Below are 26,853 nucleotides of genomic sequence, written 5' to 3' on the forward strand. Positions count from 1 at the left end.
CTAGCTTAGCCTGAGCTTGCCATCATTGATAAAACTCTGGATACCAGTGAAAGAGAGGTAAGAAGGTGGGAAAAACTGGTAGCTGGGGGTTGTGGTCCTAATCTCATGCTTACATTTGCTACATTTTAACTTGATGACATTGTAAATAGAGTGATCAATCAACCTTTGTTATTTGCAATGTACACATTTAACACTGCAGGTCAGATAAACTAGAAAATATAATTAACCATCTCATAGGCAAGTTTATACCACTGGAATATCTGGTCCCGAATCAATTTGTACTGTTGACAGGAATCCAGAACAAGTCTTCTTTTAAATTCAAGTGAAAAAATATTAATATTCAAATTTTTCACTTGACTTAACTCTTTATCACGTTGAGTTTTTCTTAAACAGGTTCTCCAAATCCAAAGTACCTGGATACATACCTGGTACAACATACCTCTAGAAGTCCTGTTTGCTTTTTCCTTTTCATAACCAGCATTCACCATGTGGTGCAATGGATTTCTGCTTGGCACACTGGTAGTTTTTCAGGAAAGACAATTGCAGGAAATGGGTTTATCAGTGCAGCAGAAAAAGCAGTTTACTGTTTTTTGGCCTGCTAGGTCACCTTTCGCAGAAGTGGCACACAGGAAATAATACTCTACAGTTACACAAAATCATTTTTCTGACTCTGAGGCATTAATTTTTTATCATACTTCATTGCAATGAGGTAGGAAGGGGAACAGGACCAGGGGGAAGGAGAAACAGAATAATCACTGGCTTTGAAGTGAGATTCAGAGCCATTTATTTATCATTCTTAATTTCTGCATCTGAAGCATTCATATGGGCATCAGAGCAAGACAACCACATGCATTTACCAGTCTTCCATTAACCTGCTGCAACACCAAACTCCAGTTACTCAGCTCACCATAGGAACCCAGCAAGCACCCAACCTCCACTTTCTGATCTGGGAAGCACAGCCAACTGGCAGAGTGAAGAAGGAAGGGAAGACACAGCTTTGTTGTCAGGAAGATGAAATGGGCACAGAAGGCCATGGAGAGCCTGGAGAGGTGTAATAAGGGCACTGGGCAGAGCAGGGATCACAAGGTTGGGTCCTTGCCAGTGATCAAGCACAGGCAGTTAATGCTCCAGTGCATGAAGAAGTCCAGGAATGTCCAGGACCCAGTGAAAAAAAACCAGTTTGGGAATCAACAGGTTTGACTGGAATGCTTAGCTTCCCAATCAAAGGCATACGATGCCTGTCAGTTAGAGTCTTCCTTGGGTCTTCCTCTTTTCCCTTTTTAAAAATGAGGGTTATGCTTCCCCTTACCCAGAGTGCCATCACTTCTTAAATATGATGAATAGTGCCTTAGACACTTCCTTGGCCAGTTCCCTCAGGACCATCAATGTATCATATTAAGTGTAAAACACTGCTGTTCCTATAATTTAGGTCATGAAATAAAAATGCCACCACTGTTGTTACTTTAGGTTTTAATAGTATTTTTCAATGACATTAAATAGTTTGATTACCACAACCTACCAATGGTCAGTGATAATAACTCAGAAAAAATGCTTCACACTCTGAACAAATGGCACACAAAACTTAACTTTCACTATGCATTTTAATAAATGGAATTAAATTCTGATTTTTATACAACCAATTATACATTAACATGTACATACTCAAATCCAGTCACAGTGTATACATATTTTTGAATCTGCAGCAATATAAAATGAGTTCTACCTGTATATACATGTGCAAGTCTGAATAAGTCCTGAGTCATTTTAAAGTACTAATATTTAAATCCTGTAAATTTTAACTGATGCAAATAAACCTCAGGTTTTACAACTATTGTGAAGAAACTATTTAAAAAACAATATACAGCACTTTGGATCAGCTTTATGCATAGCTATGAGCTCTGTACAGTGCAGAGTTTCTGTTTACAGTCTGAATGATTATGAAATCTGAAAAGATGCTGACCATGTTATTCAGTAACTATTGCTTCCTTTGCTTCTTTATTAATGGTGAATGATTTGTTCAGCCTCCAAACAACCAGGTGTGGAGGACTCTGACAGGGTTTAAATTATATTCTTTCTGCTGCATATATTTTTGTAAGCATTCAAGTTACCCAGGCCCTTTAACTCTTCTGAGAAAAACTATACAATTACACAGTCAATACTCAGTGTATCTAGAAGGGAAAGAAAATGAAACAACAGTGGAGTATGATCATTACCTTAAACATGACACTATGCTATAAAGAAACAAAAGAGGAACTGTTCTTTAAGGAACAGCTTGGACAGAAACCAAAAGGCCGCTCAGAAACCCTCTGTCAGCATGACACACTGCCATGGTAAACATGAGATGCTCTCGAACGGCAGAACAAATTATCTCAGCAAATGGGAAGGAAGCACTGCTGCCAAGAAGGGGATCCAAACTCATTACAAGAGTCAGAATCTTTGTACAGTATTAACAGACCAACTAACACAAAAATGTCTGTATACCCCGTGCCAGGAGAATGCAGGCATTAACTTGGGAGCTGGTACAGGACACAGGTTAGTGTGGGGGCATGGCTGTCTTGAATTGGCGCTGTTTGGATGCAACTTTCCAGGTGTGGAGGAGACACATGTTTTTTTCTTTCCCTCATTCCTCTCACACAAAACTGAAGGCACCACTCCAACTATACTCCTCCAGCATAAGGATCCTGGCCCAAAACTTAGCTGGTCCCATGGCTGCTGTAGTCAAAAACACCTTTCCTGAAGAAGGGTGAGAATTCACAGATGGTGTATTTTGACAACGTTAGCCCCACTTTATCAATGTTCAGTGGAGATGATGGAGATTTCAGCATTGCAGAGAAAAAGCTCCTGAGGTACTTCTGCGGAATGAAATATAAAATGTCATAAGGTTTACTTGATCAAATTTATTACAACCACTTTGAAAAATTAAACAAACAGAAAAAAACCCCAAAAATATTTCCATGGGATGTGAACAGTCCTTTCAATAACCATCAGCATTTATAAAACAGTCTACTGAAATGTCTGTATTAAGCTCAAGAAAAGCAGAAAAGAAGTATTTTCCACTTCCTTCTTATGCCCAGCTTGGCAACTCTTATTCTGTGGTTCCATGATGCTTCCTAGTTTATTCTGCAGTCATGTAATCATGACATGCTAATACTATTGTCTAGCATTACCAAACACAGCAGGTCCAAACCTCAGATCCATGTTGCAGGATATTCGCCACATATGGACACAAAAGGATTTTAAAAATCTTTCCCTCATAAAGCTTCCACAATCTTTGCATTGATTGGGGTTTGTTTTGATGACAGCTATCTGCAGAAAGATTTGCATGAATTCTATATTATGTCAGAACCTACCAGTATCTTTTCATTGAGTTGCCCTCAAAATTTCCTGGTTTTTTTTTTTTTTTTTTTTTTTTTTTCCTTAAGGTCTTACTAATGAGAAGCACATGGGAGACACTTCCTTCACTTCCTTCCCTTCCCATAAGTTAATATTCACCAACCACTGTGCAAATTGCAGTCACATTTGTACCTAGAGAAACTGGGGGATGTACATTGACACAGTTAGTTTTCACACACCTGAAAAAGCTTCCATTATATGTGGGTTCATTTAGATGCAACTTTCCAGGTATGTGTGATTTAATAACTTATAACTTTTTATAACTTTTGAACTTTTGAACAAAACACTAGGTAAAAGGTTTAATCAGATAGATACTATGAAAATACATCCAGTGTCACCCAAACACGTGCAAGGGAAAACTCATCAGGAGCATAGGGATAGACTCCTTTTCTGTACTACAGACTGACCACAGAAAGAGATAACTTTCAAATCATTCACTGGTCTTCGATTCCATGGGAAGTATATTTGCAAGCCAGAGAAGCACATTCTCCTCTGAAGAACACAACATTTAGTTATTTGAATGCAGCAGCTTTGGGGTCATAGAAATGCTTTGTTCAGGAAACTGTCCTAATTATTCACTCATTTCTCAAGAATAATTCTTCCAAACCATAACAATCTGCTATCTTTTTAAGAAACCAGCTGTTTCAATATTAAAGAAAGAGGGAGAACAAACAAAAAAAAAAGCAAACAAAAACACCTGAGACAAAACTATTTTCTTGGCAGAAACAGTGAAACTTTCTATTTCACTCAGATCTGCCACAGGTTGTATTAATGTTCATGATAAAAATTCATTACAAAAATGCCTTCAAGATGAACTGCAATAGACTAAGAGGTAATTTAAAGTGAGAAACAGAGAAACATTTTTCATAATTAGTTCTCAAAGGAGGCTTCTTTACAAAAAGTCCCAAACCAGTAATTCCTGAAGGATGAATATGGTAGAAAATCAAACGTAAAACATAGCATTCTGTTAACGTTTTAGCACTGTGCTGAAAAGTTACTGCAATAATTCTAATTTATGACTACCAAAGGCTCAAAGGTACCAAAATATCTCACTGGACACATCAAAAGACTTACTGCATTCACCTTGGTATGTATGGCCAGATAATTGACTGTGATGCTTTTTCTTTAAAGCCATTACTCATTGTTTTGGCATGATAGCTCTAATGGCAAAGTAAAAAAATATCTCTGCTCTAAGCATACACTTATGTGACACACGAGGAACAGCAGGTACACTTCTTTTCCACATCTGTGCTCCAGAGTTGATGAGTGAATATCACAGATTCTTTGAACACAAAAAAGATCCTTGGGAAAATGGCAACAAGCAGATACTAACAGATAATGATGGAATTAATTTTGTATGAAGGTTTCCTGCCATATGGCTTGACATTATGTATTCTTCAACAAACACCTTTGAACAAATTAGCCGTCTTATAAAGCCCAGATCTGCATTTACCCTGTTTGCAATGCCGTTATGTTAATACAGCCCAGAGCTGCTGTGCCCTTGACAAAAAGAAGCTGTTGCTTCATGGAAACACAGGCTGCTCTGCCCAAAGACACTGGCTGGGAGTGTTCCCCTGTAGTGAGGAAACAGTGACTGATGGCAGAAGTGCTCCCATCACAAGCATTGATCAAAGAGTTGTGGCGGGGCACTACAGGGAAGGCGGGGCACTACGTTCTGTCCTGTCAGCTGCAATGGACAGCAAAATGGAAGAAAGTGACATGAGAAAAAGAGTGATCCTTGCAACGTATAGAAAGATGCTTCCCAAATTCAGATGTGACAAGGAGAGGATGAGAGTCACAGCAAACTGGGAGAGCGGCAGGAGCACATCAACAAGTGCCAGAAATGATGAAAAGTTCCTTAGAGATCCAGAAGAGATTCAGCATGGACTTCGTTGCAGCCCAGGAAGCCACTGCAAGCAGTTGGAGTTAGGAGCAAGGCTGGATGAAAGGATCTCCTCTGCTGGCACTCAGTGGACAGGAGGAGAGCTGTTTTCATACCTTCTGTATTAAAATCCAGTTCCAGCAGCAGATACAATTTTTGTCTATTTGCTGTCTATTTTGTCATAACCCTGTTATGTCTAGAACTCTTTTGCTGTGTCCTTGAAAAACAATTTCTTAGCAGAGACTGTCAAGCTCAGGATACCTTCATAGGTCCAAATTTTATACATATTAATGATGTGATTTCCTACTGATAGCAACATTGTCCCTGGCATGCAAATCACTGTGTAATAGCTAGTAGGTTTGTATGATTATCTAGGAAAGAAAAAACTAGTTAACTGCCAAAATATTCCAACACGCTTGGTTTTATTACTAATTTTTGTTTGTTAGACTCTGGCCATTTGTTCTGGATTATTTAGTCTGGTAATCAGTGTTCTTCCAAATGCACTTTGGGGTTTCATTTCACGAATAGCATCTGACCTGCTATGCTGCTGGTTTGCTGGAAAATATCCTAATGATACATTTGTAAATGGCTTGGTGTGAGGGCACAAGACCTGGCACTGTAACAGAGATGTAAAATGGGCAACTCATACATCAATCATGTTGGTTCTTCTGGCTAAACACACACTCTCAGGAACACCAGCTTAGAGAACGGAAATACTCTGCATGTACAAAACAAGGATAGAAAGCCAGGTTAAAAACTAATCCAAAATAGGAAAAGCAGTGGTGTTTGCCTTCTCTGAAGGCAATACAACCTTCAGGCCCTCTAACTTAAAATTTATGACAGCTGTACCTGCAATTTTTAACTCTGCAAATGAAATTAAACTGGAGAAAATGGTATGAGGCCCAAAGGCTTTTCTTTCTTTACCAAGTGTGAACAGTTTTCTCTCCCTTTTAATTATAGCAAAATGGAAACCATTTAAAAAGCTTATTAAAAATCATTTTAATAGGGTTCACCTTTTTAGCAATAGGCCAGTGCTCATCTTGTGCTCAATTCATCAGCACAACAAAGTCATTCTAATAATTTTTGCACTACTTTGTGATGTGGGGACTTCATAATTTTATACATTTTAATGTAAAGCCATAACTTAATTTAAAGTTATTAAAGTTACTACAATCAAAAAGCTTTCTGAAATGTGAAAGTCTTCTTATCATACTTTCAATTGTGGCATATTAAAGAGTAATTCAGTTCAGTGACATTGTTCTCCTAATCCATTACTAACAGTGATAGCCTCAGAGACCAATAGCAGAGCTTAGCAAGAATTGGATTTTTTCATTAAAATTTGGTGTGTTTAAAAACTCATCAACTCTGGTACTTTCAGAAAGTAAAAAACACTTTGAGCTTTTGTTTTCATACTGCTATTTCTAGCAATTTCCTAAAAAAAAGTCAGTGCTTAAAATACTTTAGAAGATACATTTAAAAAGTGGTATTAGAAATACGACCTGCTAAAATATGCCAGAGCTTAAAGCATCAAAAAGTTTAATAAGATAAATTTTACAAGGCTTTGGGGACTTTTTTAGACAACAGTTCATTTTCTGTGAAACAATACCACCCTTTCAAGACCTACATGTCAATCAGACAGTCAAAAGCTTTACCACAAGGTCACAGAAGATCACTGGTGACAGAAGCAGGACTAATTAACTTGCTCATCTAATTTCTAACATAGGCTCCTCTCTCCCTTTAATATAGATGCTAGTTCCTCCCTGCACCAATCACGTAATTATTCTGTTGACTAGTGTTAAGTGCTGGAGGCTTTAAATCAGATCTTGATTTGAATACTCCATAGAGCAAAGCATACACAGGTATCACAACTCTTTCTATAGGATACAAATCTGATTACCAAAAAAACCCCAAAGCCAGACAGATTGAAGCATATCCCCACAGCCTAAAACCACATTATGTTGTAATTAAGTATTTGCACAGTCAGCTCTTCCCAAGAAAGACTCTACCCCAAAGCAAGCAGACAGGCACATGATTTGCTTCCAATCTGTGATCATAAAAACAAGGATCTGTTTAAAAGACAAGGCATGCAAAGGGAGACTGCTGGAATGCAGAAATGAGAGGGCATGTCCTCCTGCATTTGTCTCCTAAAAAGAAATTGTTGGGCACATGCAAAGGAAAATAAACATTTGGAGATCCTTCTCCAAATTAACCCATTTTCTCTATTTTGGACATTTCCATTGATGTGTTGAAAAGAAAAAAAATACTTCCAAGGTGGTTTTTCAAAATACCAAATACTGCAAAAATGTATTGCAGTATGGTGTCTAACTACATCCTACTGGCAAAAATAAAGCTGGGCAGAAATGGCATTGACAAGTGGTGGTGTTCCACAGAGACTTCAGGTTGGTGAAAGGCCCTGTCTAGGGACATGTTTTATACAGAATGTGGCAAGAAAATATACAAGTTTCCAAGAAAAATCAGATTTGAACTTTTCATTGGATCTGCTTCTTCCTTGTGTTTTTTTTTTTTTTTCCTTTTTTGGGTGGTTTTTTTTTTACTGGTAAAGAAGAATTAAGACACTGTATAGGGAGGTAAGTTAAGACTGGAATGTGGAAGATGGGCACTCATGGGAAAAGGGCTGGAAGCTAAGCCACTTCTGCTTCATCCAAGACATGCACTACATCTCAATCACCAACCAGGACTGGATTATCTGGGTCATATATGGAACACAAGGACAGCCATTAGTCACAACATAAAAAATTCAATTACAAACTGAGCTTCAAGGGAGCACGTTTTCTTATGCAAAATATCCCGACATTACATGCCTAGGCATATTCAAACTGTCCAAACTGAGGTGTTTTGGAGGCAGTGATCCCAGCAGGCTCCTCCTACAGTCTGCAAGTATAGCTTGGCCTGGCAGGTCACAAGTCAGTTCACCACAGTTAAGGTTCCTCCTTTATGTCTTCCACTCAAACCATCTCCCCTTCCCTCTGGGCCTACCTAAGGCCCAGGGAATTTTTCTTCCATTTACGGCCTAAAAGATGGGAACAACAATAATTAAGAGAAACAAAAGATGTGGCCACAATGGGGAGGAGGGGGGAAGTTGTGCAGTCTTCTGCAGTCTCTTAGCTGGGGGGTTTTCTCTTGGGAAGTGCAGAGATACTTTGAGACTTGACTGGGAGCCTGGGGCTAGCTTCAGCACTCTCTCTCTCTCTCTCTCTCTCTCTCTCTCTCTCTCGGGGATTCAAGGAGATTTAGTTGTGGTCTTGGTGCTGGACTGTGGCTGCAGGGAGAATTCACTGCTACTGCAGAGTTTTGCCCTTCACTGCTTCTCCTTACTGTGCATAAGCCTCTGCTCGCAAGAGCAGCCATTGAACTGGGACCTTTTCAATATGCAACCTCACTGGGAGGGACCCTCACCATCTGCTTGGGTGTCTCAGGGGAAACCTGGGACCCCGACCCCCTTCCCTGTCGCTGGAGGGAGTATCTTCTGGCTGTTTGCAGGAGCCTGGCTGCCACTGCTCAGCCCCGCTATTTTCTGCTGCTTTGGGGTTTTTTTTTTGTGCTATACTTTAACTCAACACCCCATGCCCACCCAGACCTGCTGCTCCTGCCACTGCTTCAGGGTTTTTCCTACATTTTCTTTGCCACCCTGGGTCTGCTTGTCTCTGCTGTTCCAGTCCAGTTCTTCTAGTAAAGAACTATTATTCCTTTTCCTATATCTTTGTCTGAAAGGCCCTTAATTTCAAAGATATAATCATTTGGAGAGGAAGGAAGGTTCCCACCTTCCTTGGCAGACACCTTGCTTTTAAACAAAGATACTGGGGCACATAGGACTGAGTAATGGCTCACTTAATGATCTGATAGGTCTCCAAGTAGTTTCAAGTCCATTTCTGGATTTATTAAATTTGAGCACACAAGGAAAGAATTTGCAGATAGCAAGACTATAGAATATGAGGTACCATTGCTTTGGAGGACAGCAATCCAAAATGACGGGGGACCATACCAGCTTACAACTAATACCTTCACCTCCACCAATTCCAGATTCCGATCAATTCTCCACTCACCAGATATAATGTGCTCAGAAACGTTTTGGTCTTTTGTGGGCTTTTTCTTATAAAGAAGACATCAAGCTTCAATTCTTTTCCCCAGCACTTTGACATATATTGCAAGATATACAGCAGATTTGAGTAAAGTAGGTAAGCAGAACAGCATGTGATATCCGATATCACAAGTGATATTTCAGGCCCCTCAGGAAGTACCTAATGTCACCTGTGGATCTGAACACATTTATCTCCTGCATATATCCTTAGGTCATTCTGTGTGGTTTTGATTTTTGTGTGTGTGTTTTTGTGGGGAAAAGACTTACTGCTTGGGAGACTACCTGATACCTGAAGAGCCTTATTTCTGTGGAAAAACTTGGAGAGATAATGTCAGTAATTATGCCAGGATCACCTAGCCCACTATCTTCTACTGAAAGACCCAGATGGCTGGGCTCTCCTTACAAAAAAAACTGCAAAATTAGACACTGTGAAAGCTCTGCAAAGGTTCCTTGAGGAGCCAAATTTGACAACTGCCTCCAGAATGTGACTATCCCTGGTGTCAGAGACCTTGCGAAAGTTGCAGACAATTTTTCTACGCAGTTTGTAGGAAAATAAACACAAAACCACATGTTTGAAAATGGCAATTCACCATTGCAATAGTTGCATTGATGCTGGCTAATTTTTTGCCTTTTTCTTTTATATATTCTCTGTATTTTTACACATTTATTTGTAGTTTTGTAGCCTATTATTGCATTCACAGCTAGTTTTCCCAGTACTCTTCCCTGCCCTAATAGGCAGAAAGACAAAGCACATTCCAAAGTCTCTATCCTGTCTTGGTTCTTTTTAGGAACCAAGGCTAAGAAACAACTCTTTGGGACAAATTTTCATAACCTAGTTCAGTTTACATCTAAGGGGGGAAGGATTTAGAAGGGGCTTTAAATGGGGGGAAATGCATTATCACTTGTGCTCCTAATTGGTGATTTTTATCAATTATGCTAATTTTCTAAACTTCTAAAAATGGTATACACCCTATGGGGGTGGGCTTTTGTGGACATTTTCCATACCTGCCCCTGGAGGCCTCCAATAAAGACCAGGCTTCATATTACCTCCTATACTAATATTATCTCAAGAGTGTGTGTTGTTTCATTTATAGGTTCTTAAGGCATCAACATCATATTAATAGAGGGAGGAGTTATTTGCTTCAGGTTGGCAGGCATTAATTAGCCTCATGGCTGGATGAACGCAAACCAAGAATAAAGGATTGGCTCATTTTAATCAAACCCTTCCTGCTCACTTTGATTAGGTCTAATCAGAAGCAAGGCTTTTTACAGGTAATGCCTGGTAGTCAGCAAATAAATAAATAAATACATACACTGAGAACATCCCAATCAGTATTGCCTTACCCTGTGTTTGCATGTCTTGCAAGTCTATATACAACTACAACACCCATACCAATTTTCATCTAAGACGAATTATACGTTGTGAGTTTCCCTTAAGAGAAATAATGCAAGGAGGGCATATTATGCTAGGTCACTTTTTAAAAAGATTTACTAGCGAATATCTTGCGAATTTGACTATGACACAGTCGAACTCTTAACTTGTTAGACTGAAACTGTTAGCTAAGAAGCTACATGGGAGGAGATGAGATTGAAAGCTCCTACCAAAAATGTAATGTAGCTCTGTCCTGGGGTAATCCATAATGTTATTGTATTCCAGATCTATCTGCAGCCTCCACAAAATTGTCACTGTACCCTACAAATGAGAACCCTGTTTGTGGAGGGGTTATTATCATAAGTGCTTTTAAAACTGTCACTTCAGGCAGCTTCCAGATCTTTTGCCACGTGGTATTCGCTTTGCGGGCTACCTGGTCTTTGTTCAAGCAAAGGCTTTTCTTCACTTTTTGGGTTCTCTTTCTCTTTTCTTTTTTTTTTCCCCTTGGCTCAGAGAGTTAGCCATTTTGAGCTGCCTTGGGGCAAATTCCACAGGCATCCACCTGCTGCCACTGAGCAGGGTAGCCCCACTCCAGTCCAAGCTGTCCCTGCTCGTCAATGGTACCTGACCAAAGAGAGAGGACCACAAGTCATCCAAGCTCACCCAGATGCCTTGCTTTGCCTGCCCTGTCATCTCTTCATCTCTTGCCACAAGGAATGTGAAGTCCCTGCGTGAGTTCTAGCCCTTGATCCGGAGAATACCTGTCAGACCTCCAGTTGTTGGTGAGATAAGCAGAGTGGGGATGGGCATGGGAGGACGACTGATACCACCTTTCCCTTTTTCCTTTGAACCATGCATTTGGCTGCAGAGTGCCATCCTGGGGGTTTGGAGATGTCCCCAGCATTTTTGGATCTCTCTGCATTCTTGGAGGGGTCCACAAGATTTAGCAATTTTGTATGTAGCAGTTATTTACCATTATTTCTTGTCTGTTGCTGTTCTGCTTGTTAGTAAACTGTAATTTCTTTACTTATCTAATAGTATTTTGTTTCTTATTGGTGGGAAGGCATTGTTTGAACCCTTAAGGGGAGACAACTCATTACAGAGTGTTGTGCTTTAAAATTGTCTCAAACCAAGGTAAATTTACTGGCCAACTTAAACTGGACACTAAATGGGAAAAGAGAGAAAGTGAAAAAAAATAACACTCTTGTCCTGAAGACCTTGTATTGGGTACAACACCCAGTGGTCACCATGGTGCCTGCTTTAATAATGGCTTTCTGGCACTCAGGAACATACATTTATCCATTGATATTGACAATTCTGCCCCAGGTATATATCTTTTTCACATCAGGGACACAAACCAGGATTGGTGTGTTGATATACTCTGTGACAATAATGTACAAAAAGATAACATCAGAGGCAATGAGAATTATTATTTGGGATGTGTATTCTCTGCTCTTTTCCTGTCCTGGTCTCAGCTGCTTCTTTTGGGGGTTTATTAATAACTGCACCCAGTCAGATGTGGGGGAAAAGTAGGGGATAATTTTTCCCACCCTTTTACCTTCTTCTTTCCTTTCAGGTCTGGCATGTCACATTTTGAGAATGTTCAGTAGCCTCTGGATGTTAAAGACATCACATTTTTGTTTTTAACTCTGTTAACTCTCCTTTATATGGCCTACAGCATTTTCAGAATCAGAGCTGAGATTTCCAGAGAGGTCGTCCAGAGAACCACCGCAGAAGTGGGAAATTCTGAGTGGTGTGTGCCAAGCCTTGAAGGAATTGTCTGCCCTAATATTTTGGAACTTTCCCCCTGAATAAATTCAGAATCCAGCTGAGGTGAAGAAATATCTGAAAAAAAATTGTAATGACAGATCTAAAGAGAAGCAGGTTATTGAAATGTGCTGGGCCCTGGTTAATGCTTATAGCCCACTGCTCATAAGCAGCAGGTGCAGCCAGAGGGGCAGGAGAACAAATCAGCAGACACCCTGGTCACTCTGTCTGCAGTTAAAACAGAAGGGTAGCCTAAGCCAATAGCAATTGCCCCTGTCCAGAGAAGGAAATCTAAAAGCCAATCCATTTGCCTGATGAATGGGGAGCCAGGACCCTCACAGCCACCAGAGGAATCAGAAACAGAAATAATCACTGAGTCTTTGTCCTTAGAAAGTATTCACAATCTGACAAAAAATCTCACCTGACGGCCCAACAAGTCTGTATTAAGTTGGTTGATCTGAGTCTGGGACACCACGGGCGATGGTAGTTTTGGACAGCACTGAAGCAAGGCACTTGGGATTCCTGTCATATGATGTGGGTATCGATCAGTGAATCAAAGGGAGGCCTGAACCTCTCAGCCTCTACACACAGCTTTTAACAAGTGAGAAAGAGAGATACCTTTGCCTAGAAGATCTCCAGCTGCAGCAAGGGCCTTTGGAAGACCATGGAGCAAGGAACCCAATGCTTGTGAGAACTGGCTTGTGAGAACTGGGGCCTGTGATAGAGATCCTTCTCTCAGATGACAACCAAACCACTAAGAGTCCAGGACTGGTAAAATGTACAACATTGATATGGCTCAAACTCTCACAGCTAGGGACACAAGCCTATGCCCTAGCATCACTGCACTGGATTGAGGAGGATGAGACAATGGGCTCTATGACAAGGAGATTTTGAGTGTATGAAGACCCTGTATGTGGCCCGACAAAAGCCCAAATGTCATCTATGACATGACCTGACAAAGTTTATATGGAAACTGGAAGACAGGATTGCAGAGACTCATCAGAAATTCAGGAAGGAGCTTAAGGAGGGCCTTCTCCAAGTGTTGTCGGTACGCACCAGAGCCCCTGTTATCCGAAGCAGACATCCCCCAGCTAGGGAGAGAGGGTACACCCCACAAGCAGACCTGTAGTTTTTTCCATATGAGCATGAGGAAGACATGATGGGATGGAAAATCTACTTCTCTCCTGGCAGCATGGGTACACAAACTAAAGGAAAAAAATACTAACAGAGGGAGTTCCACCAGAATGAATGTAGCTCCAGTTTTCCAAGAGCAGGCTGCCAGGTATAACACAGCAGAGAATGACATGTCTGATCCTCTTGAGGACCTTCTAATAAACACCTACTTTATTCTTGAGCTCTGTCTAGTCTCTGTTCTAAGTCAGGCTTCACAGGGCATCAGAAGGATAAGGTGGATCCAGTCAAATTGCAGAGTTGAAAGTTGTCCAGCTGGCTTTGGACATCATTGAGTGAGAGGAAGTGGCCAACACTCTACCTATACACTGACTTGTGGATGGTAGCAAATGCTCTGTAGAGGTGGCTGAAAGGTGGGAAAAGGCCAACTGGCAGCATAGTAGAAAACAAATCTGGGCAGCGGAAGAATGGCAAGACATCGCTGCCTGGGTAGAGAAGCTGGTAGTACAAGTCCATCATGTGGATGTCCATGTGCCTAAGTGTCAAACTAATGAGAGCACCGCAACAACGAACAGGTAGACTGAGCTGCCAAAATCAAGGAGTCACAGGCAGATTTGGAGTGGCAACACAAGGGAGAGTTGCTCCTAGCTAGGTGGGCCCATTAGGGAAGAGATGTGTCATACCAATGGGCTCATGACTGAGGGGTGGACTTAACCACACATGCCATAGCTGAGGTTATCCATGACTGTGAGATGTGTCATGCGATCAAACAGGCAAAGAGGGTGAAGTCCCTGTGGTGTGAGGGACAGTGGCCCAAACATAAGTATGGGGAGGCCTGGAAGATTGATTACATCACCCTGCTGCAAACCTGCCAAGACAAGCACTACGTGCTCACAATGGTAAACCCAACTCCTGGATGGCTGGAGACGTACTCCATGCCTCATGCCACTGCCCAGAACACCATCCTGGGCCTTGAAAAACAAGTCCTGTGGCAGCATGGTTCCTCTAGAAGAACTGAGTCAGACAACAAGACTCATTTCAAGAACAGCCTTATAAACACCTGGGCTAGGGAACATGTTATTGAATGGGCATACCACATTCCTTATCATGGACCAGCTGCAGCTAAAGTTGAGCGATGCAATGGACTATTAAAAACAACATTGAAAGCAAGGGATGGTGGGACTATCAAGCAGTGGGATCCATATTTAGCAAAGGCTACATGGTTAGTTAACACCAGAGATTCCACGAACCGAGCTGGCCCTGCCCAATCCAAACCCCTGTGTACAGCAGACAGAGATAAAGTCCCTGTTGTGCATATGACACATATGTTAGGAAAGACTGTTTGGATTAATTCTGCCTTAAGCAAAGGCAAACCTATCCATGGGACTGTTTTTGCTCAAGGACCTGGTTACACTTGGTGGGTAAAGCAGAGGGATGGGGAAATGTCAGGCACCTCAGGAGGATTTGACTATAGGTGAAAACAACCTATAACGCTGGAATATATCACTGGTTGCTGAATGTCACTGCCACTGCATATTTTAATTACCATGGACAATGAGAATGGACTTGTCCAGTCATATCAGTTGTGGAGCAAAGGGTGGAATGTCCTGGGGTAATCCATAATATTATTGTATTCCACATCTATCTGTACCCCCCAATATTGTTACTGTATCGTAAGACTACCAAAATGAGAACCTTGTGTGTGGAGGGGTCATTATCATGGGTGCTTTTAAAACTGGCACTCTCAGGCAGCTTCCAGCTTTTTTTGCCACGGGGTACTGCTTTGTGGGTTATCTGGTCTTTGTTTAGGCAATGGCTTTCTTTCCCTTTCTGGGTTCTCTTTTCATTTTTTTCCTCAGCTCAGAAAGTTAGGAGTTTTGAGCTGCCATGGGGCAAATTCCACAGGCACCCTCCTTACAACACTCCTTTGGGCATGTTTAGAGGTACCTAAATGACTTTGGAACTAAGCAGGTAAGACTCAAGCTTCTTTAAGCAGCTAAATTGCACTAAAAATACCAGGATTTAGATTTTTAGCCTCTTGGGAAAGTCTCTCTGTGTTTTTCATGCACAGCCTAATGCAGATTCCTTGAATCAGAGTTAGATTCCACCAGAGTTGTACAGGTAAAGCAGATTTTACCTCTACGTCTCCAGAAGTGCTTGAGTGACACTAAAATTGAATTTTACCCAAGGTGTTACTGAAATTTACTCAAATTCATATACCTTTTTGAATTTTCTTAATGTGCAAGCATTCTGAGAGATGCCAGTTATGATTCCAGGTGAAACTGCTCTCTCAGGTTTTCAAAACTCAAACTATTCATTATAGCTGTTTGGAGCATTTTTCTGTGCAAGTCTAATGGTATGAGCACATTATGCTGAATTACTATTATGCCACATCAATTGAATAAACTTCTTAAGTCAGTCTACATCCCAAATTACAATCTTATTCTGCCTATAATTTGTTTCAAATCCACAGCACTTCTTATTTCTTACAATATCTGCATGGTAAAAGCTTTTATTTATTTGGTTTAGGCAGCTCTAATGAAAACTGAATTGTAGGCTGGCAGGGAAGCAAAAAAAAAGGCAGCAAGGGCTGTGATTTACAGGTGGTTTATCAGTGTGAGTCTTTGGAAAGTGAATGACCATTCTGAAAAGGATCAAAACAGACCTGACTAGTGAAGGAAACCAATCTCTTCTCCAGAGCACATGTCAGAACAAGTCCTGTCAAAATTTATTTAGAAAGAATAACAGGATTGAATTTAGCATGCATCCCTGGGCCGGTAGTGTGTGACAGTGTGTCATCTGCTGGAATGGGCTTGGCAAACACCTACCAAACAACTTGACATGCATCACCCTCTGCTTCCTCTGGTGAAATCCCATGCTGGAGGATGACTGATACTCTTGCTTTGGAAAGGGGTAGTACCAGATTCAACCCAGTGTCTTTGGCTGACCACTCCTTTTATTCATCTGCCCACATCTGTATGTGCAGAGCCGTTAATGGAGATTGCAATGAAGGTACACAACTTCAAAACTTGGTTTGTAGGAGTATGTTGGGAAATTTATTCCATCCTGACAGCAAAACACATTAGGATGTGGAGCTAAACTGGAGCTCAAACTACATGCTGCCCCATTTTCTAAACTTACTAAATAATGATAAACATACCTCCTTATTTTCTGATACTCTGAAATATATAAAAAGGAAAGGGAAAAATAAAAAAGCCTTTAAATTGCAAATCCTATTTAATTATTTCGTTGTAATGGAGATGAATATTTGATCAAAAAAGATAATTTTTGAGGTAGGGTCCTGAAGCTATACACCTAAAGAAAGAAACACTGAAATTTTTCTAAAGATATAAGTGCATTATGCCAAGTTACCTCTAGTAAACTCTGTGCAAAGCAAGGCTTCAAAGGTGATTTTGAATTAGGCCCAGAGTTTGAGCAAATGAGACCACACTTTCCATTCCTTCTGCATTCAGTAGCCTGTCGAACCAGAGCTTAAAATTAACTCATCCAGAAAATAACTTCAGGCTATTGTTCCTTCTAAATGACCATCTCTATCATGTGTTTTGATTACAAGAATAATGTCTTGCATTATTGTGGGCTAGCTGAAGGTCTACAGTATTTAATCAAAGTAACATTTTATTGGTATGGCTTCAATGGCTGACCTTTGCAAACTTCTTCTTCTTTGTATCTAGTGACTGTAACAAATAAGTAAAATTAATTTTATTTATTCATTTTTTGAAGCCAACAGGGTCTCACACAAGAATTTTTTGCAGCTGAGAACTGCTGCAACTCCTCTTTGAGGGTTGATGCTTCAAAACCAGAAAAGCCATGTGCCTTGGGCTGCCCTAATGATGTGGTGATGGATGGGAACCTGACACATGAACTTGCTCTCAGATGGCTAACTGCAAAGTCTGCCTGCCAGCAAGACTTCAGTGCTGTTCCTGAAAAGCAGTTATTTTTGTTCTTAAATTTTTCAGTGGTTACTAGAGGATATGAAAGGCACCTGGTGCAGACTGACTTTACCTAAATTAGAAAATTATCTGTGACATGGATTTCATGTAACTGATATTCACAATAAGGGCCAGCCACACACGCTCTTCTCTTGTCTTTGTGGATGCATCTGTACTTTTTCCTTCCCTGATCCCACTGTATCCCTATTCCTCTAGTGGGCAATTAAAGCCATCACTCCAAGATATTGCATTCTGTAGCTCAGACTATGGGCATGAAACAATCCTCTCTAGGATTATCAAACACCAACGTTTGCAACAGTTTGCTTTTGCACCAGCAGTGCTACTGGTGTGCATTCATATCTGTGAAAAAAGAGAAGAGTTTCCTTTTATTTTCCAATAATTATCAGGTTGTATTCTGAATGTGTTGTGAAGTCCATCTTACCTAGATTCTGCTAAGAACAGTAGTTACCACCACACTGTCAGAGGCAAACATTAATTCTTTAAGAGCCAGTCTGGTGAGCAGCTGCATAAAGCTCCTTTTAGAAAGCTTTGGCATTAGGGATGTTGTACGCTGATGCCTGTGTCTAATAATTTTCGTTTAGTAATCACTTTGAACAAACATGTACACTGTACCTTTGAAAGGTCTTTGTGACTAGTGTCAGTCAGGAAAAAATATCAAACAGAAATGGTAATTCTAACCCCACTTGGTAGGATTTCTGCAATACACACATCAATTTGCTATAACTAGCATAGGTTCTCTCAGTTAAATATATTTAGGAATGGGACAGTGAAACAATGACTTCTGGGGAGCACAAATGAAGTTCATACTGAATATTCGGCTGATGAATAATCTAAAATCACAATAAAATGTTTCTGTCTTCATGACTTCAAAGAAAACCTCAATGTCTGAGGCAGATTCAAACATTCTATTTGTTCAAATTTGTTGATGAATATTTTGAAGGTTTTTTCCTTCTCAGACATTTCTATTGCTGGCTTCCACCAAGGTATTAATTCAAAAATAATAAGACACTTAAATAACAAGAATGAATCCAAGTTCAAGAAATAAGTGCTATTTCCAGTATTTCACCTTTTCCTTAAGAACCAGATTCCTGGAGCCATCTCAGCATAATGTTACTTTTAAAGGGGAAACACGACACGTCTAAATTTAGAGCCTTATTTTAAAAAAAGCCTAGAAATCATCAACTCCAAAGGAACTCAAGTGAAAATACAAACTAAAAACTAAACAAAGGATTTGACTTCTAAGTTAATCTAATTTTGGAAGGTTAATTTTGGCTGAAGGTAACAGCAATATTTCAGCCAGCTCAGTGTCTACAATACTTTCCCCAGACAGTTTTACAGATTGGACAGCAAAATTGAATTATGCAGCTTATTCAAGATTTATTTCTGCCTCCTGCATTAACACCTATCATTGAAATCCTCATCAGCAGACATCAGGAAGTGAGGAGGACAATTATTAATTTTAAATAAATTGAGCATGTCTATCTTTTAAAGAGGTTCAAAGTACCAAGAAAAAAGAAGTGCAGAGGCAATGCCAGGAAGATGTATATGCTTCTACAGAACTTGACATAGGCTCACATTACCATACTGTTAACAGGCTGACTTTTATTCCCTGAGCTCTGTAAGTGGCAGCAAAAGACAACACATGACTCCTACTGACTGTTGAGCTTTATTTCTAGATCACAGATCACAGGATATTCTCAACTGGAAGTGATCCACAAGAATCAAGTCCAACCCTTACTGGAATGGCCAGTCTGGGGATGGAACCCACAACCTTGGTGTTACCAGCACCACACTCTAACCAATTGTTGATCCCTAAAAACCCCACCAGAGATTTTGCTTGTTTCCCCCTTTCCTGTCTGCAAACCAACCTGAGGAAATGCAGCCCTGAGAACAGGGAAGAGGAAACAGGGAACAGAGACAAAGAGACAGTCTGAGGCTTAGAGAGTTTTTGTTTTCCTTTAAGCAACAACCTGTTTGGATTTGGTTGGCATAAAAGTTGTTTTTTTCCTAAACATACTGGTGACAGCAAGGGCAAGAAAGAAAGTCCACGAAGGCAAGGCTTCTGACCACAGAGTCAAGAAACACAGCTCAATCTGCTGTGTCAGCTTAGACTCCTGCCCAGTTTCTCTGGCTGCACAATGGGAAAACAGCGCTAAAAATAATCTTCATTACAACAGCAAAGCATGAGTCTAAGAGAAGAAGAAAAAAGAATAGTCAGGGGAATGGTATGATACAGGAACACAGTATCCACAGAAACTGGGATTTCAGGAATATTTTTTTTAGGGTCATTCACAGACCTAGCAACTCACCAAGGAATAAAAGATACTTTGCAGTTAAAACAGGAATAGATACATTCACTGACTCAAGTATTTCTTGTGGCAAGCACTTCCGTTACAAACCTTTTCCTTAAAAATATGAAAAATTAATATACATAATGTGAATTCACTTTAAAAAAGAATCCTATACTCTTACCTACTGATTTCTATTTGCAAGAAAGGATAGATACACAATAACTTCTGTTCCTTAAGTTTACTCAGAAGAACTCTTGGCTGTGCCATTTAAAGCAGATTTTGTCAGGCAAGGTTGGCTCTGAAGTGAAATTACAGTCTTTAAACTGCAAAACAATTAATTTAGAGTTGTGACCTGCAACAGGTCCCTGATGAAAAGCTAAATTAATAGATAGCAACAGGGTATTTTGGGTAGATAATTTTAAATACAATTTAGATGTTTTCTCTTGAGATGTATAGGTAAAAACTTGCACATTATTTTCCAAACCTCCATGGTAATGTCAAATACAGTTCAAAAGACTTGATTTTATACCAACAAATGCCAAAGCAAAAGTGTTTACAGTGCAACCATATATCATGTTGGAGATCAAAGTCAAGTTCTCATGTTCATCTCACACAAAAATACTTCATGTCATGTGCTTTCCTACAAACAAGGCAATGTGAAGCCTTCAGTTAGTTAGCATTTGTACCAGCTAGGATAAATAAAAGAACTTAATGTTATACACAAACCTTGAACTTACTGTGATTTAAAAATCACTATCCTTATAATTTGGGGCTTTCTGGATTGTTTTACTCCAAGTAATTTCACCTCCATTATGATTAAATATGCCCAGTTCTAAACCCAGGCTGAAATAAGGTAACACTACATCTCAATATTCAAACAAAGCAAACTCCACAACAGCCGGTCCTTCTGATTCTAGTTGTCTGGAAAGGTACCAAAAACACGACTGCTCTTCTCAGTACTTCTATTGTGGCAAGAATCCTAGAGACGATATGTAGGAAAAACAGAATTCTTCCTAAACTGTCTTGCAAAGGGACAAATCTAATTAGGCACAAGGAACTGCAGTTGCTAAGAGATGACCTGTGGGAAGCACTGAACTACCCAAAGTTATTTCAATGCAAGAAGTTCAGAAAACATGATATGGAGTTCCAGCCTATTTAAGATGCATGAATACCTAATGTAAAAAATGTGTAAAGAAGAGCAGAGCAATTTCTTTATCAGCTCCACTAGGACGACCACTCCACTAATAATCTTACATCACAGAATGTTTGTTCAGAACACTTACTGGACTGTTATTTCAGGCTGTCATTTATTTTTAGTAAATAAAATTAGCTCAGATGGTGAATAAAAATATGCATTTGTGTTGGTCTGCTAGCTGTACTTCTGTGGTATTCACATTCTCTGAACAGAGAGAGACATGACTCTCTCTCCTAGGATTTTTCCTGGGATGTTGTGAGACACAGTAAGAAAGCTCAGAGAAAGAAGAAAACAATTCTTATCTCTATTCACTGCTCCTGTTGTTTGGCACATGTGGAATGTGTTACGGAGATTGTTTACCCAGAGTGATTTGTTAATTGGACGCCGGTCAAGGTTGTTTGGATTGATTGGCCAATTGGGTCAAAGCTGTGTCGTGACTGTCTGGAGACAGTCACGGTTTTTCTTTAGTATCTTTTTAGTATGGTATAGTTCTAGTATAGTATAGTATTGATGTAATATAATTTAGCTTAATAAAAGCAATTTCTTCAGCCTTCTGCAACATGGAGCCAGAGCGCGCTATTCCCCGCACAGGGAGGCGTCACTGCTTCGATATACTTTGCTTTTTCTAAAAATGCTGAATTAGCCATTAGCTCTTGACTAAGCAAGTGGAACAACCAAAAAAGTTTTTATACCCTACTACAGCTATACCAACACATCACCTGTGAAGCTGGAAAGAGATTGCAAAAGGTTTTCAGCAAATCAAGGAACAGGATCAGGTGTGAAAGTCAATGAATACAAGCCATGCTTCTACTTGATACCAAGGACTAGCGCTCTCACCTTCCACATGAGCAAATTCCCATGTGAGAAGCACGCTACAATCCAAAAGCCAAGGATCCAAGTCCCTCACAGGGACAATCCCTCCATTTACCACTCTCCAGTTACACCACTGATGTGCGCTCAAGGCTCACACTGGACTGAAGGCCACAAGGCATGAACAGCCAGTATTTGAAATAGAACTGGTGCCTGGGCCATCTGCCACTATTGTGGCATAGCTGCCACTTTCACAGCACAACTCAAGACATTCTTTGAGCCTTCAAAGCATTACTTGACTTTGGAAACCAATACTGCTTAGGTGGTTTCTCTCACTCTTCACCAAGGAGGCTGTAGCTGTGTGAGCTCTCCAGGTATTGGTAAAGCCAGAGCAAACCACTGCAAAGTACGTAGTGAAAAGAAAACACTGTGATTAGAGATCTAGACATCAGGAGGTTTTGATCAGCCTGTTGCATTGAATTCCTCATGGGAAGGATAGTAGCATTTGCTTGGCTCCTCATCCTCTTTATCTAACTTGCCCTTAGCCACAGGGCATCTTCAGTTCCCCAACACTGTGAGCTGTCAGGACTACTTAGTGGAATGGCCAAGGGGCATACAGCAAAACATATTCATGTGAACAGCTGCTGTGGGAACCCAGGGCACAGGGAATATTTTTCTGTCTGCTCTGAGGGGTCCTGACCCCCAGAGAAGCACTGACTTTGACCCTAATTCATGGAGAAAGCTTCCAGGACTTCAAGATAGACTAGGGTCCACAAAAGTGTGAAATACATTATAGAGAGTAGTATAGCATGTCACTTGGGTGAGAAATTTAGGTTTTAGGATTTTTAGTATGTTGTACATGGGAAAAAGATGGAGGTTTTAGGGCAGAGACAGGTTGCTCTTCTTTGCCTTCTTCTTCCTTCTTCATGAGTTTCGGTTATGTCTTGTAATTGGACAGAAAGGTCCGCATTGCAGGCTTCAAGGGGTCAGTTATTGGGTTAAAAGGGAAAATAATCTAGGTGTCATTTCTTAATTGGATAGCTTGGTCTTAAAAGACCTTTTAACAAGAGATTGGTAGCCATTTTTGCCGTGCTTTTCCAGCATGCAGACTGGTATAGATGGCGTGTAAAACTTTAGATAACAATAAACAAGAAGCTGAAGACTGAAAAAGTCCTGTCCATCTCCTTTTCCTGACACAGAACCGCTCCAGGAGGGTTTCCCCCCAACAGGAGAATTCCCAGGGAGGGGCCCAACATGGGGCCAAGAAACCGATAGGTTGCCGTATATTCTTATGCTTGCAAAATATATAGGCAATAAAGTTTTAATGACCTAACTTAGTTAAAATAGATACAACATAATTTTAAATTAAAACCTGGCTGTAGTGCTGTGAGTTCTACATGGCCATGATCAAAGTATCGCTATACAGAGCAGTTTTAACATGAAAATCATTACAATAAAATCTGTTAGTAAACTAATGAAAGGTCAAGAAGATTAAGAGATTAATTTTTTACTGGTAAAAATATGCAAATTGAGTACTAGTCTGGAATATGGGCATGCCTTTATGCTATCTATCGAGGACATGAAAAAAAAAATTCATTTTGTGATTCACGTAAGACAGCCTGACATCTGAAGTCAGTGGGAGGATGTTTAGTTGGTAGATCAAAGAAAAGGTGAAGTACGTAGAAAAATTTCAAACCACCTAAGAAAAGATTCCAGTTGTAAGCAATCTACTTTTATATTAATTTCTCTAAAGCTCTACCTAATGCTATTTTAACTCTACATAGAATATAATTCTTAATGACTTGCATGATCAAGTAATCCCCATGTTTCTGCAATATAGCTGCAGGGTGTACAGTTTAGTCTTTGATCATGCCTCTTCCTCTTCCCCAAAACCCAACCTCCTGCCCCTGGGCTGCAGTAAAACATGCATTAACACGGAAATATAAAGACCTAATGTGTGATAGGAGTTCAAAATCATGCTATCCACACAGCACTGTAGAGCTACCAAAATAACTCAAACCCTCAAACTCAATAACCTTGTCCACAATAAAATTATTTTTTAAAATTATTTGAAAGAAAAAGTATATGTTGACAAAGCTGGGTTACAAAATAAAGCTCAAAGATGCCTAAATATTGCTTTAGTTCTGTCATGAGATATTTGGATATACTATGATAAAATGGTAAATCTCCAACTAACAGATTGCATTTAAAATAGCAGTATTATTTTTAATCTTGTCTTGCACAGAGAACAGCTGTTTACAGTGAACACTTACCTCACCCACCACCTTGCTCCCTTAAATAAATCTATCTCCTATGAAAACATCTCTAAGAGTTCCTCTTTTTCTCTAGATTAGGAGTAATTTGTTTTTTAGGAGATGTTTCTTTACTTTGCAATGTAGTGCTGCCATCTCCTGTGTTAAATGAGGCAGCAAGTAACTTGATACTTACAAACAGGCTATTTAATTTTGATCATATGGGAATGGCTTCTACTGGTCCAGCAGGGAGTACTCCTCCCAAACACACAGCAGAAGCCCGTAAAAAGTTGGTATTACCTCTAAGTGACACCGTCGTTCTGCAATCACTCTCTCATCCTTGTTTCCAAAGAGCTTCTTTGGAGGGAATTCTAAAGTGGCAACCTGGAAGACATTAAAGGATAAATCAGCATCACAAGTGACAAGCTCAAATGAGAAAATTCTCTTTAAACTAAAAAGCAGCTAGGAAGAAGAAACTGCCAAATATTCATGAGCTACACTATATGCTATTAGTAAATATCACATCGTACATTTCTACTGAAGTTATTGTGACGCGCTCTGTAGTATTGCTAAGATAATGATGCATTTTGTCATCAGAGAGTGACTGAAAGAAAATTAAGGAATTGGACCACCACTGTTTGCCCATATAAATATTAAAAATTCGCAATCCAAATGTGATGTGTAGTATCATATAGGAAGTAAGAACAATTTCTGCAGGAAAGTGTATCTTAAAAGACTGCATTTAGTCTCTTAAAATCTGTGGTCTCCAACTGTGTGGTAGTGTAATTTGTTTGGTTTTACTTGTATTCTATCATAAATGTAAGATCATTGGATCTAAGAACTATCACTGAAGTCATGCTCTGGGAGATGCATTGCTGGACTCCAGCCAACACCTGACCTGAAGCTTTTGTTGTGCCCTGAACTACCTCTTCTTGTAACTCAGCTGAAGCTCAATGCCATTCAAATGTGTGTCCATGCTAGAAGCTGACAGCTTCAATTTCTGAAAAGAATTCACACATGCAGGCAAAATTCTGCTTTATCACACTGAAAATGAGAAAAAGGCAATGGCACAACTGCTAAAAACAACTATTCATATCTCTGCTTTTAGTTCTTCCAGAAAGGTGTTCAAAGCCATCTCCTCATTTCCTTTTCCATTCTATGGGGGAAGGGGGGCAGAGAGAGAGACAGAGAGAAAGCGATAGAGAGAAGGAGGGAGGGAACTGCACCCCCTTTTTGTATACCAGTAAATAAAATGCTTGAACTAATTAAATCCAGCTATGTCTGGAAAACACACAAAAGACTCAAGAGTTGGTAACAAGTACCACTGAACTTGGTCTGTTAAGACACTGCTGGGAACAATGCAGCAGAAAGGTTCTCTCCCCATAAATTGTGTTTGCACTTGAAGGTAAATCAAACTCATTTTTTTCCCAGCACTCACATCATGAGGTAGAATAATGCAACCTCCCACTGGAATTGCTGGAGTTGTTTTGCAGGTGAAATCCCTCTGTAAAATTGTCTTCTGCATTAATTCCCCAGGTTGTTTGATGATATTGAACCAGTAAAAAAGATGCATCATTTTCTAGTCTATCAGCACATACAGGACTCCAGAGAATTTATGGCTGGTTACAGGGAGCAGACATATACTGATTTAAATGAGGAGCTCCATTATTAACATCGAATGCAAGTATCTTTAAAATACAGAGGAATTCTTCAATACAAATGATTTATTCCTACTCTCTGGCTCAACTCCAATAATTTTAAAGAAATGTCTAGACATCTTAAAATGATAAAAGTGATCTGGGGCACCAGAGGACATGGAAGAGATGTCTGCTCTCCATCAATCTTGCTAGTATGTCCCAGTTATATTCCTCAAATTTCTCCAACCATATTCTTCTCAGGGTGCCTGCTTCTTCACGTTGGCAGGACAAACAGTACACAACCAAACAGTATCATATTAAAATGTCCTGGGGATGTATATTCACTGCATTACTCTCTTCTTCACCTATAAAATGATTCTAAGTGCCTATATTTTCAAGGACTTCAAAATCCCACATCTGCAGAAATTGCATTTTACTAAATAGTACTGCATCATGACACTACCAGGAACAAGCAAGGTAAAACAACTACCACCAAAATCCCCTCCCAGCATAGGGAGATTGTTTTTTTATATTTATTTGCTAATAAATACTTTCATTATAGAATTTTAAAACAGTGTCTATTAAAAACCAATTTGCACAATGAACCTACCACTGCAGCATCCTCAGACCTACTCTGTGGAGTCAAAGCAAGGTCTTAAATCAGGAAATATTTCCTTATCTAAATTAAGTTCATCTGAACAGGAATTTGGGGGCTAATTCTACATTACTTTGGGATGAGCAAGCTGTTTTCCTAAGCTTTCTGGGTGTATCTTAGGAGAAAACCAGTTGTATTTTATAAAACCAATGTGTTTTGTATAACAAACAGAAATAGCTACTCACATTTTTTTAACATTTCTTAACTCCCAAATCACTATCATGCACATATCTCTGAAACCAAACCAATCAAAGTCCATTACTATAATCATGAATTTAATATGCAAGACAAAGGTCTCAGCCAGTAAACTTTGCTCTGCAATGTTCAAAGTCATAACACGTACCTATATGAAAATCATGAGTTTACTGCTGGTCAAGAAGTGAGGATCTGCATACTTT

The 26,853-nt window shown here is 39.8% G+C and overlaps 1 protein-coding gene across 4 annotated transcripts in view; it reads right to left on the bottom strand.

The window, feature by feature from the left end:
• Positions 1 to 1,453: 1,453 nt before the first annotated feature.
• KIF16B (kinesin family member 16B) overlaps positions 1,454 to 26,853 on the bottom strand; it is a 147,796-nt gene continuing 122,396 nt past the window's right edge. For 3 of the 4 annotated variants that reach the window (XM_068186317.1, XM_068186316.1, XM_068186319.1), the window contains 2 exons: positions 24,464 to 24,547; positions 1,454 to 2,852 (listed from right to left, as the gene is read on the bottom strand). In XM_068186317.1, the coding sequence (XP_068042418.1) occupies positions 2,694 to 2,852; positions 24,464 to 24,547 (243 nt within the window). In that variant the 3' untranslated portion in view covers positions 1,454 to 2,693. The remainder of the gene's footprint in view (positions 2,853 to 24,463; positions 24,548 to 26,853) is intronic. The other variant, XR_010997831.1, reaches the window with a different exon arrangement.

The sequence above is a fragment of the Anomalospiza imberbis genome, chromosome 3 (assembly GCF_031753505.1).
Source record: "Anomalospiza imberbis isolate Cuckoo-Finch-1a 21T00152 chromosome 3, ASM3175350v1, whole genome shotgun sequence".
In the NCBI taxonomy this organism is placed as follows: Eukaryota; Metazoa; Chordata; class Aves; order Passeriformes; family Viduidae; genus Anomalospiza; species Anomalospiza imberbis.